General features: G+C 34.3%; 1 protein-coding gene across 1 annotated transcript; it reads left to right on the plus strand.

The window, feature by feature from the left end:
* Nucleotides 1–237: 237 nt before the first annotated feature.
* Nucleotides 238–5,984, plus strand: LOC111388963. The gene is made up of 8 exons (XM_023013793.1): nt 238–591; nt 1,120–1,173; nt 1,253–1,338; nt 1,719–1,812; nt 1,914–1,975; nt 2,194–2,321; nt 3,296–3,366; nt 5,544–5,984. Exons 1-8 carry the CDS (start codon nt 276–278, stop codon nt 5,561–5,563), a joined length of 831 nt encoding a protein of 276 aa, XP_022869561.1. The 5' UTR covers nt 238–275; the 3' UTR covers nt 5,564–5,984.
* The last annotated feature ends 8,055 nt before the right edge of the window (nt 5,985–14,039 follow it).

A 14,039-nucleotide genomic window follows, 5' to 3' on the forward strand; every position in this document is an offset into this window, starting at 1 on the left:
TAATTGTACAATATCTATCACCTATCATCTCCAATTAGGCAATAACTTAGTTAACAATAATGTCATAATTAATTAAATTTCTATAACGAGATGAAGTGATAGGTTGGCATGCCATATAACTATTGAAATTGAAGTTTAATTATTCAATTAAAATTAAATTGAAGTTTAGTTACCCAATTGATTTTTTTCTGAAACTTCAGTGACCGCAGAAGAAATGAACTCAATAAAAGAGAATTAAAAGATTAACCGCCAGAGCCACCGCTGCAACCACCGCAATGCCTTTCTCTCTGCTCACTTCTCCTCCCACTCCGGCTCCTCGCAATCTCCCCACCTTTTCCTTAGCTTCATCATCACACTTAACCACCACTAGATTCCTCGCGAGCAAAAGATTTAGAACAACGATCAGTATTGTTGCCAGGGCTTCCGAAGAAGGAGATGATAAGCCGGCGTTCAATCCGTTCGGATTTGTAACTGATAATCCATCAATCCGAAGTGCCATTCAGCTTCCTGAATCCCCTGCTGAGGATGGAAATGTTGGCCAAATGTTGCTGCAATTTTTATTATGCATAGAACTTTCGTCAAATTTGATGAGTATGATTTTTCGGCCATGAATAGTAAATTGGTTGTAGTATTTGATAATTACTGCATTTGTTTTGTGTTTCATAGTAGTTTTGTCAAATTTGATGAATGCGATCTTTCTACCATACTTTTTAAAATTCATGACTCATACAATAAAATGTTTATGTATTCTCTTGATTAGGTAATGTTTATAGAATTTCAGTGGTGTCGTACCATCTATATTGCTAGAGACATTCTTCAAAATTGCAAACTTGAAATTGCTTCAACAATATGAACTAATTTGTTGTTATTGTTGAAACTTAATTTAATTTAATTAAGTTTTTACTAGATCAAGTTGTGTAAAACTGAATTCCAGAAGAACATATAGACAAGAGTGGATTCATTCTAATATCATTTGTTAATGAGTCTGTCGTTATCTTGCTTCTTATTCATCAATTCCACACCCCCACCTAACCCCCAGTGTTCGATATTCTTTGAAGATTAAGTTTTCTACCATTTCAAAGTTAACATTTTTCTTTGTGCTGCTGTTACATGGAAAAGTATATGGCTCTTACATTAAAGCTGGAGGGTTTAGGTGGTTTGTAAGAGAAACAGGTAAACTCTTGCATATTTTTTGTGTTTTAACTCTTTTTTTTTTCTGAAAAAATGTATAGAATTAATCTTTCTTTTGCAGGATCTATTGAGAGTGGACGTGGAACGATTGTCTTTCTCCATGGTGCTCCAATGCAATCCTACAGCTATCGCGTTGTTATGTCTCAGGTCTCATCCTTCATTTTAGCTATGAACTTTGGATAGAACCAATGTGGTCTTTTTATCCTTTTCATAATTCAGTTTTCTTCTCTTCTTTTTCTCTTCTGATCTTTCTAAAGTTCTTCAATTTTGTACTATCTAAATATGTAAATTGAATGATCAGTTGCCTTAACAGAACTAAAAATAAATATGCTAATTATGTTATAATCTATAGAAAAACTAGTGAGGATGGGGAAAAACAGTCTAGGTGATTTACAGAAGGGAAAGATATTTATACATTCTTATCAGATCCTAAGTAGTACTACAGCTGGTTCAAGATCAACCAACTGTAATATTCCTTAGTGAATTTTTTAATCACCGTTTCTTATTCTTTCTTTTATTTCTCATAGATGGCAGATGCTGGGTTCCACTGTTTTGCTCCTAATTGGATAGGATTGGGGTTTAGTGACAAGCCACAGGCTGGATATGGATTTGACTACACCAGTTGGTCACTTTTCTGTGATGTATTCCAAATACATATTCACATTAAAAAGTTTTGAGTGGGTTTATCAAACAGACTGACTTTTAAAAATTTCATTTGACAGAGAAAGAGTTTCATGAAGCTCTTGGTCTAGGTGTTGCTTCTCCTTTCTTCCTAGTAGTTCAGGTTTGAACTAAATTGATCAAGATGAAGATTTCGCAGTAGTTTGTGATGAATATGTGAGCAGTCCATATCTTAATCAGAATATAAATTTAATACCTAAAGATCTTATCTTGCTTTCTCAAATTGCAAATATATTTTTACTTTGTGAAACTCTATTCATAAACACATTCCACTTACAAATTCTATACTAGAATTTCATTTTTCCATTTTTCTTTTTGCAGGGATTTCTTGTAGGGTCATATGGATTAACTTGGGCTTTGAATAACCCGAGCAGAATTTCAAAGCTTGGAATTATGAACACCCAATTGACAGTCTCATCTCCCCTTCCTGGACTATTTAATAATCTCAGGTTTATTTCATTTCACACAAATTAAGAAATTGCTTGCAGTTACTGCTTAAGTGATCACTGTCTGTGCTATTAACAAACTACTTCCTGATACAATGAATTTCAAGTGGTTAAGCGTTCTTATTTTATATTCTCAAACTAAATTGTAACATTTTCAATAATTAGGAAAAAGTTTAGTAGTTAATTTCTTTGCAAGGCACCCCACAACAACATTGCAAAGAGAGAATGCTCTTTAGGATGGACATAGTTAAATTAGATATTAAGGGGTATTAAAACTGCATATTCGTAAAAGGATAAGTATACATGTCTGCAGACAGGCCTTCCATTTTCTTCTTCATTTAGTAATGTTAGCGAGTCAATAATCAGTTTATTTAATATCAAGAACAAGACCAACCTTCAAGTGGAGAATATCCCTTGGGGAAAGTACAACCGAAAACATGAAGCAACATAGAATTGTAATTTACTAACATTTTCTTTTTAACTTCCCTCTGTTTATATCCAGGATTCCACTTCTTGGTGAATTCACTTGCCAGAATGCAGTTATGGCAGAGCGTTTTATCGAAGCAGGTAGCCCGTATGAATCAAGAAATGCACTATATGCTTAAAATCCCACTATTTTCAATTATTAAAGTTACCTGGATTTTCTTTTTCCCTATTTCTTTGTGCATTGAAAGTTCAGCCAGGACAAGGGAGCAGCATATTTTTTTCTAAATTTCTTGCCAAACATTGGCTTACAATCATTTTTCAAAATAAATTTCACTATCACTAGCTTTAAATCAAATATTTCCATGCATCTGAAGCTAATTTACTCATTTTAGCCTTAACATGATGAAGCATTGATAGTTACACTCTTCTTAAACATATGCAGAGAAGTCCAAGGAAAACCAGTGTTCATTATAAGTAGTTAGTCATTTTAAATTGGAAAATTTCATTGATTTTTAGTTTGTTCTCTGACAAAACTACTTTTTTCATGACAGCTATGTCTTGAAGATGGAAAAGGCGAATGTATATCGATTACCATATTTGTCAGGCAGTGGCCCAAGATTTGGTTTGTCTTCCAATCTAATCTACTTTTTTCATGATAGCTATATCTTGAATCTGGAAAAGGCAGATGTATATCGATTACCATAATTGCCAGGCAGTCGCCTAGGATTTGGTTTGTCTTCCAATTTGATATTGGAATGATGATTCTTTTTTTTTTTTTTTTCCAGATAATATTGTTTAGTGTTTATAAAATTCCAATTTTCATTGCACACATGATCTATGCAGCAAGTCCTAGTTTTAATCATATTATAAACTGTTGGCGGAAAGAGCTTAACATATATTTCTAACTTCATAATTGAAAAAAGGGAGCTTAGAAATGCATATATTCCTAAAAAACCTATAGAAAAGATCACATTTTCCTCAAATTAGCATTAAGCTTGCAACCAAAAAAATAGTAGTCCCAAGTCCCAACCATTTGATATTGTCAACAGAACAAATTTAGGTAGAAATTATTTAGTTGTTTGATATCTAATTTTCTTTTGCTGGATTGTGATAGCAATGTTGCTACTTTATGGGATCATTGCCTATTTGTGATCATGGAGAGGCAAAACAGTGTTAGCTATTCATTCTATGATAATTAGTGATGCTGTCAACAATGCCATATTATAGAAACTGTAATCAAATGTGCATTAGATAAAATATCAGTGGTGCTGTAATTTTTATTAAAATATATTAATGGAAATAGATAGAGATTTCACTGCAACAAATTTGTTTAGTTACAATTTTGAGAATATAATTACAACATTGTAACTCCACAAAGTATGTAGCTATTAAGCTCAAGGATCATACCATGACATTATGGGAGAGCGTCATTGAGCGTATGTTAAGAAGTAAAAGTTAATAAAGAATAAGTTTTGTTTTTGGCCAAGCATATCTACTACGGAAGTCATGCACCTACCTCCGAAATTGATTAACAAGTATATAGAAAAGAAACAAGATTTGCTTATGATTTTTATTGATACTGAAAAGAGCATATAATAGGATGCCTAAAGAGACAAATAGTATCTAAGATATTTTAATACAATATTATTGAAAATGTATTTAGTGAAGAAGTCACGAGAACAAGTTTAGTAGGTATGGTAGTAAAGAATGCTCTATGACTATAGTTTTACATAAAGGTTCTGCTTTCTTGTTTTGAAGTTGAATTATCATTTATAAAAGTTTTTCTTTTTGTTTTTTCGTGGAATTGGTGTTTTTTTTTTTTTCCATATATAAAAGTTAGTTTTTATGCACTTGCAGAATTTTGATTTTCTCAGCTTCTCTTCTTAACCCTGTGCTCATAATGACCTAGTTAATCAACTGAACTTGAACGATCACAGTTCTAGACTGATATAAGCTAAAAGTATCTAAAAATAATACTTAGTCAGTTAGTCTATTGACACAGAAATGATTACATTCAGTTCAAAGAAGTAGGTAAAGCCTTAGGGTTGATTATTGAAGTATTGCTTCTTTCAGGGTTGTATTTTGAATAAATTGTCTATCCCTGTATTTTGGAATCGCAACTAGTCGATTAGCTATCTTCAATGCATCTATATTTTTCTCGTGCAAGATTGCTGAGAGCAAGCATGAGCATGGATTGGTATCCAAAAGTCTTTATATGAATAGAAACCAACTTAGACTTGCGATGGTGGTGAATTTGCCATAGAAAGTGAAATAAAACTAGACCTTGAAAAGAAAGTTAGAATAGTCCTATAGGTACTAGTAATTCTACGAGACAAGTCATAGGCTTGCATTTTTACTCTGCCTTATATTACAAATTAGTAGATAAGCTTGGCTAAGCTTTACAAAGTCCACTTCTAAGTAAATAACTAAGTTTTTAAGATAAATAACTTGTTTTGTTGGTAGAAATTGGAAACAAGCAACTAACTTCTTTTACTTAAAAGTGAGAAAAAGGTAACTTATCAGAAAAAGTTTGAAAAAAATACTTTATTCAAAAAGTACTTCTACTTGCATTTAGGCTTAGCCATATATGCTCTTATAAGGTAGTTAGATCTGTTGTTCATGATCCCAGTGATCTTAAGTACATATACCATTTTACCTTAGTGATTATAACGATTACATTTAGTTGAATGACATCAGTTCATTCAATTTACATTAAATATAACTGTTAATTGTCTTTAAATGCTGCTAACTCCATGATCTTCTGTTCCTGAACGATGGAAACTTGTCCAACTGCTTCAGATGGGATACACCAATATTAGTTGCATAGGGAATATCAGACAAGTATCTTCCACAATCTGTGGCAGAAGAATTTCAAAAAGGGAATCCTGATTTGGTAAAGCTCAAGCTGATTGAAGGCGCCTGTCATATGCCTTAGGAGGACTGGTAATATAGCTACTGAAAACTATTGATGTGTATTTACCGTTATTTTTTCTACTTCCTATTACCATTTTAACTGTACAAACCGGAGAAAGTAATTGACACCTTGAAATATTTATGCACAAAATGGATATATACATTGCTGATGAGCTCAAAGGCTAATCTTTTTGAAGTTAGATTCTGAGCCTTGAGTACAATTGTATATGTAATCATTATAATTCTGACAATGCACGAAGGAGTTGACATTTTTCAAAAGATAAATGAAATTTACTAGTCCAAGGAAATTGGTTTTGGAACATTAAAGTTTGTGAGACTTAAATATTTCTATGTTCGTTATAGCATGTTGAATTTATCTCGTCGACATATATAAATTGTTAAACACACACACATATATGGAAATATTTCCTAAACACCGATACTTAGCTTATGTTAAGTACTGGTGACATGACACATTATTTAACTGATGAAGCATTAAATTCATGGAGTCTATCATTAACTTATTTACTAATTAAATAGTGTGTCATGTCACGTCACTAGTGTTTAATATAAGCTAAGTACCTCTGTGTGTGTGTGTGTGTGTGTATCCTCATTTTTGAATGTGCACAAGTTTTAATATTCTTTAGGTCCGAAGTCTTCAATAGCATGTGAATATGTGCAACTCATCTGTAAAGAGATGAATGAAATATATAATAAGAAGCAACAATAACAAAGTGGTATATAACAAATATAAGTATGAACAAGTAAAATTTATGAATTAGTTTTCGATCCTGACTATGTTTATCAAAATATTTCTTTTTAAATTATTTATATATGAAAATTTGGATGCGATGAAATACATGGAAGAAACGAAGAGTGGGATGTGAAAAAATATATTTGGGATACGAATAGTTTACTCTTGTAAAAATTGTTTGAGGTGAGGCAAAATCATGAAAACTGTTACAAGAAGAGAGTACAAGTTATATTTTCTTCCTAAAGAACTCTTTTGAGGTTTTGCGCTAGTCAAAAATATTAATTTATTTGAAGCACCTTATAAGTCGAGCCAAACATGTTAATACTCGAACAAAAGAAACATGATTTTGAGCCTATTACATGTGCATCATGGCATCGATTGAGCAATTGGGATCAACAGAGTTTTTATTTTATTTTTAGTTAAATTTTTTTAAATTAATAATAATAATAATAAATCAACTCTAGCACAAAAATCTGTAGAAGAGTTGAACCAACGACATAGCCCATGTTGGCCGAAAAATGAAAAAAAAATTGTCTAGAATAATGTTATTTGTACGTCATTGTATAAATAATAGTTACAGATAAATGATATGAAAGACGGAAAGATTATAATAACATTATTTCTTTCTTCCCTCTCTCTCTCATCAACAACAAAAAGATAGCCCAGACGTCCGAGCCATCTGGAAAATGACAGCCTAGATGTCGATCCAAGCAGCCTCCTCTTCACCGCGGCGTGGCTCATGGCGAAGATCGCCATTTCCAACGATATTCGCCCCTAATTTTCACTTTCTAAACCATTGTATCTGCAACATACATAATTTCTACAACATACAACAAGAACTACACCATATAAAACATAATACATTGTTGTTGAGGGTTCAAAACTCACTTTCTTCAAAGAAATGGCAATCTTTGATCTTCGACATTGGTTGATCTTCGACATTGGTTTCTTAGTGGTGTGGGTCAACAGTTAGTCCACCGAAGTTTCCAAACATAGAGCTCTTCAAAATGGTGTGAGGTTATAACTGGCCATTTAGTGTTTCTTATGTTTTTAATGATTTTTTCCTTTTTTAAAAGGTAAAAGGTCTTTTTGGAAAGATGGCCAAGTCAACCGGCCATCTTCCACTATAGAGGTTGATTTGAGGGTTTTGCTTTATGTTGTGATTGTGTCTCTAACACTATACTAATCAATAGAGTGTCCCATGTATCGACACTTAAGGCAGAATACATGTGGTTATCATAAGTCAGGACTTGCCAAAAGCTCCAGTACACACTACAATTGATCCAAACCATGTCGTGTAGCCAGAGGCGGAGGGAGAGGGGGGCTGGGCTGGGCTGGGCTACAGTCCCACCCCAAAAGCAAGTTAACTTGTAAAAATTGGAAAGTTCAGTCCAAATTATTGGTAAAATTAAGAAGAATAAAAATTTAGCCCAGTCCAAAGTTTAATCTTAACCCAATTAACTTCATTCCCAACCCAAGCCCAATGTTCAATTATTCAAATTTAGCTTCAAATTTAAATAGTTCAATTATGATCAAATTAGTTTATTATATTAGAAATAATTTTTATTGATTAAAGTAAAGATAAATAACTTATTGTAGCATGTCACATGTTTGACTAAACTTAAAAGTGATTAATTTTTTCTAACGTATTTTTTCATATATTGCTTATTTATACTTGCAAGTTAAAATTTATTTATTTCGACCACGAAACGGTTGTTATTATCAAAATAAGTAATATACTTTATATTTATTTTTATCAATTAAAAATATATTTGTTAGAGATTTGTCATAAATATTTGGAAATATATCTTGATCCATTTTGTCATTAGCGTCAAGAGTTTAATATTTTAAACTAAATCTCGAGTGGCAAAGAGCATCTATGAAAAAAATTCAATTTTCAGCCCACCCTAATTTATCTTCCTGGCTCCGCCCCTGCGTGTAGCTTATGCTCTAGATTCACCTCAACACAAACCCTAGCCTCAATAGGTCTCCACAAATCCGTCGTGGCCTTAGAGATGTGCAAAGGTATCCCAATAGTTTTAGCCATAGCAAACAGAAAACCTTTAGCATGCAAATGCATATGTAATAGAGAAAAAGAAATCCAAATATGAGTAATATATGTCTCAACCTTCGAGTGAAAATCACAAGTCTACTTCAACATATGCATAACACAATCCACAATGTACCAAAGGTTTCAAAAGTAGTCTACTATAGTCATCCTTTTATGTCAAATGAATCTATATATACCTATAATTAATAAGGTCCAACTGAAATTCTCTATGAAAGCTAAACTTTTGAAAATTGTCACGTACATTCAATGTGCAGGGTTTGCAGTACGAAAATTCGCCAACATGTGTAACATGAATATCTCAGCTTGTATAGTCTCCTGTATTGTAGATAAAACAATAGCTGGATCTCCATGACGTGAGGTAGGCTCCTTGGCCATAAAGCTATGAAAAACAGGATCAATCGAGGCTTGAAGAAAGAAACAAAGGTTTTGGTCAAACTCTTCTCATTTTGAGTAAATGATACTATGCTCGATAACTGCACTAGCATAGGTCTTTCGACCATGATTAAGTATAAAATTAGCCTCATGTGGCAGAATTGGTGGCCGGGATGGTCCGGAAGCAATAGTGGGAGCATTCTTAAAAATCAAGGCGAGCCCTTCATAAACAACAAGAGCCCCAATATGGGATCAGAATTGACTCCGAAGAACGAAGGGCATGAGCGTGCAGTTAAGTTCGTACACATCCCGAGGCGTCTTGAATCCTAGTACAATAGCTTTTCAATTTTGCATTTTCCAATGCTATTGGAAGGTTTTCTAGTGTCGATTGGACGATAGCATTGGGATGAAGGGGGTGGATTCCTCATGAAAGCCTCAAGTCAACGACCTTAAGATCCATATTTGACGAGTTGCACACAACCCAGAGCTATCAATTTTTGATGCTAAGGATCCCGACTTTCCCCAATTGGCGTAACTCTAGAAGTATGGTAAGGGTCTTTCGAGGTCGACGGTTCAAATAGTTGTAATCCAATAGGATATGTCCCATCGAACTAGGTGGCAAAGTTGGAATGTGCAAGTTTAAATAGAATGAGCAAGTTTTGACTGGCACCTATTTTCTAAAACTCATATTTCAACCACAAAATTCATTGTTTCTTATCCTTTGTCTACGATGGGTTGCTGGGAGAGGGAGCATAATACTTGGGGATGGGTATGGTGTAGATAATTTTTTTTTTCTTTTTAATTAGCTTAGGATTAATACTTATAAATTAATAGTGGTATATGTTTTATTTTCATGTTTATGTACATGTAAAACTATGATTTCCATTTATATTCTCAATTATTTTAATTTCGGTAATGGTATAATGGATTCTCCTTTTCAATTCAAATAAGGGTGTATCGATCACTTTAAGAAAAAATGACTATTAAACTATTAGAATAATAATTTAAGTGATCTAAAATGCATAAAGTGTAACTAAAGAATAAAACTAGATTTAAACATTTAGGAGCCTAGACGGAGGCATAAAAAATTGTAAAACATGATTAGATGACAAAGCCAAATCTTTGAGCCTAGGAAAAACCTAAACTATCTTTTTAGAACATAGTTTTCCATCAACCAAAGACTGTTTACACGATCTTTTAAAAAAGGCTCTTTTGAAAGTGGCACAATAGTGGAAAAGGAAATTTGACGAGTATGTTTCACTCATCATATTAATGCTACTTAATCTTGATATATAGTTTGATTCTTAGAGTTTTATAACATTTGGATTTGTGTTTTTCGTGTTATTTTATAGGCTATATGAATTGGTGTGAACAGTGCAAAACTTGGAGAAAAGAGTGATGTCAGCATGAATCAAGAAGACGTTGATGTTGATTTGGTGAAATTTGATTATTGGAGGCTAAATTGAAAGAAAAAGTGAATGAGGACCAAAAATAGTGAAATCTTAAGTTTGAGGACTCAATTGCAACATTTCAATAGTTGATCGGACCACAAAACGATAATTGAAGATTCCTAGGAGTCAATAGGATGCAATTAGTAGTAAAAAAAAAACGGTGAAATATGATCAAAATATTATCATAAATCAATTTTCAACTACACAAGTATTTTCTAGATTTTTAGCTAGGGATTGAGATTTATTTTTGATATAGTAAACACTTGAATTGAAAAGCGTATCTGAAGTAAAGTTGTAGTCCCTTTGAGTTATATTTTCAACACAGTATAAATTGCCTCAATCGGATATTGGGAGAAAAATTTTCAATAAAAATACTGAAATTCCTGCGAAGCGGCGCCACACTTGAGGTGTTGGGGCACTGCTTGATTTGAGGAATTTGAATTTTTCTTGGTTTCTTTTTAAAACATCAATGCGACCCCAACTCTTGAAAAGACTTCAAGATGACATAAATATCAATTAAGAGGACACTTTTGGAGGACAATTCAACTGGGCAAGAAGCAAGAAATTAATGAAGAAAGTAAGAACAACATTGCGAAGAAGATTGAAGATCTACAAAAATAGTTTCTTTCTATTCTGTTCTCTTCTCTGTGTTGTTTTATATGATTTTATTAGTTTCTATGGCTTCCGTCATGAACTAAACTTCTTATCTATGGTTTGATGTAACCAATTTGAGTTTATGTTTTGATATTTAAATAGTTATGTCTTTGATATTTTCATATTCCATTTATATGTGTTATTGATTTTAATGCTTTCCATAACTTGATCACTAATTGAATGAATTGATTTTTTAAGTTTCGACACATGAGAGAGGAAAACTTAAGCGTGATCTTAGACTTGCACAACTTAAAAATTAAAGTTTCGAGAGAAAATATAATTATTTTGAACCACGTTCCATAAATCATGAACTTGATAGTTTTTAGTTAGGAAAAATTCATAAACCATGTATTAACAATGCACAATTCAAAAACCATATTTCAAGTATAATTAATGCAAAAATCAGGTTTTTATCTAATTAGTTAAAAAGATTTATTAATTAAATATAATAAAATCACAATTATATAACTAATGGTCACGTGCACACAATTATAGATCACAAATTTATTCACTGGTCACATATTATCAAATTAATTGGTCACAAATTATTTCGAGGTCACGAATCGAAACTTTGATAGGTCACAAATTATTTTATTATCACGGATCACAATTTATCCATCAATTTTATAAGTCACAGTTTATGTTAATGGTCACAAATCCAAAAAATTATAGGTCATGGATCACATATTTTCAAATTTGATGGTCACAGATTACTTTTTAATCACAAAATGATCAAATTTTAAGTCACGGATTAATAATCGGTCACGGGGAGACCAAATAATTGGTCACAAACATCAAAAACACAATCCCGATCCACCATAGTACTTGGTCACAACACCATCACAACCACCGCCAATACCAACTCCATGACATCATTACCAACAAAATCGTTGCCACTAACAACCACCTCCATTGTCACCAGGAACCACCACAACCAACACCACCAAAAACACCAACGATAACAAACCCACAATCTCACCACCGTCTCCAACTCCAAAAACCACCATAGCCACCAGGACGACCACCATATATAGCAGCACCAAACACTACCAACAATACACAATTCCCAACCTCACCACCACCCAAATACCCACTGCCAACAGGAGCACCGTTGCTATCATCACCACCATCGCATTCCTACCAAGATTCATCATACCACCATCACCCCCACAAAGTCACCAACACCACCCAAAACATAAAATGCACCATACCAAACTCCCATCGCTACTTAGATCCACCGCACAAGACTCACCACCACAACACACCATACCTCCACCACACCACATCGTTCCCGACAGCGTTGCCACATCACATCTTCGCTATTTTGCTTCGTAACAGTGTCGGCTGGTAAATCTGAACAGAGAAGAAGTGATGCTCACACCCCCTTGCCGTCAACGTCGTGAGCAAAGAAGCGATGAAACCACGATCATGCAACAACGCCGATGATGGAGTTGTGCGAAACGGCGGCTACACCTCCGATGCCATGCCTCAACGCCTAAGGTGCCATGTCGTCGGAGAGGAGAAACTCCTGCAGAGAGACGCAAAATGAGAGAGAGCTAGAAAGGGGGAAACGAATTTAGGGCTGGGATGGGTTAATTATAAATTTTTTATTAATATGAAAATATATAATTAAAACCTGATTTATGTTTAATTAAACTTTATACTTGGTTCTTTAAAAGTGGTCTTTAAAGACCTGCTCCCATGTAATTTTCCTATACTATAACCCAGAAATCAGCCCACACAATAACCCAAACTTAGCAGCCGAACATAGCCCAATTTTATGTGAAACAATTTAATCACTAAGCCAACCCATAATCGATACCATACCTAAGTCCAGCTCATAGAAAAGTTATCAGATTCTCGCCAGAAATCCTCACCCCACCTTACCGCCGCCGCCACCGCCGCATTCGCTGCCTCTTTTTCTTCCACAACCACCTTCCCGTACTCCAATATCTGCAGCAAGTACCAAGACGAGACCCTGCTAGCCATTCAAACACTGAGCCTTGCAAATCCACCGTGGCCTGCACGTCTATTAGAGTCTCCACCCACAAATTGCCAAGATTTCTCCCATTATTTGGTGTGTTTACAGCTCACCACGTCATATATTGCCATTTTCAGCCACTACTACCTCGATTAACACTAGCTACAGTTTCGTTTCATAGCCTCCAAGAGCCGACGGTTGCAGCAGCCCATAGCCACCGTCGATCTCCTCTTCGAACTACCTCTTCTCTATTACCCACCATCTGTTGCGTTCATTCCTTCTCTAAGCATCTCCTCCATCATTCCCAGCCTCTGCTACCCCTAGATATGGCGGGAACGGGATACCGCAATCTGGGCTCCTCAATGTGTTTTGTAAGTTTTATATTTTTGCTCCTGTTCAAGGCTTTATTTTATTTAAGTGATTTTATCTCAAGTATTTTTGTTATAGAAGTTAGGTTGTACGAAAGCGATAATGGAAACTGAAATGGAAAAGGAAAATCACACTACATGTGGAAACATTAATTCTAGAAAATGTAGGAATGAAATGTTACAGAAACTTTATAATATCATATTTGTTATGTATGTGTCTTGCTCGCAGACCAAGTGGCAGCCAACTAAGTACGAAGCATCTACTTTGCATTGCCTTTTCACGTGTGCTTTTTGAGGAGATTGGGTCATGCCATATGACGTCTCACTCGAAACATGTTGTCCTAGTGAGGCATTACGTTCTTATTGTAGTGTATTTTCGAGGCGAAGGAAATCTTCGGCGATGGGCCTCTTCCATTAGCATCCTTTGATTAGGTCGCACAATAGACGTGATTGACTAATTGATGTGATAGCATTGCAATAACACTATTTAATCATATTACATTTCAGTGTATGCTAAGTAGGGCATTCGTTGGTCTCATTTGTAGGTAGGCTCCTTAGCTATAAAGCAATGAAAAATAGGATCGGTCGAGGCTTGAAGAAAAAAACAAAGGTTTTCCTCGAACTCTTCTCATTTTTAATAAATGATATGATGCTCAATAATTGCACTAGCATAGGTCTTTCGACCATGATTAAGTATAGAATCAAACTCATGAGGCAGAATGGGTGGTTGG

The sequence above is a fragment of the Olea europaea genome, unplaced genomic scaffold (genome assembly GCF_002742605.1).
Source record: "Olea europaea var. sylvestris unplaced genomic scaffold, O_europaea_v1 scaffold5414, whole genome shotgun sequence".
NCBI classification, from domain to species: Eukaryota; Viridiplantae; Streptophyta; class Magnoliopsida; order Lamiales; family Oleaceae; genus Olea; species Olea europaea.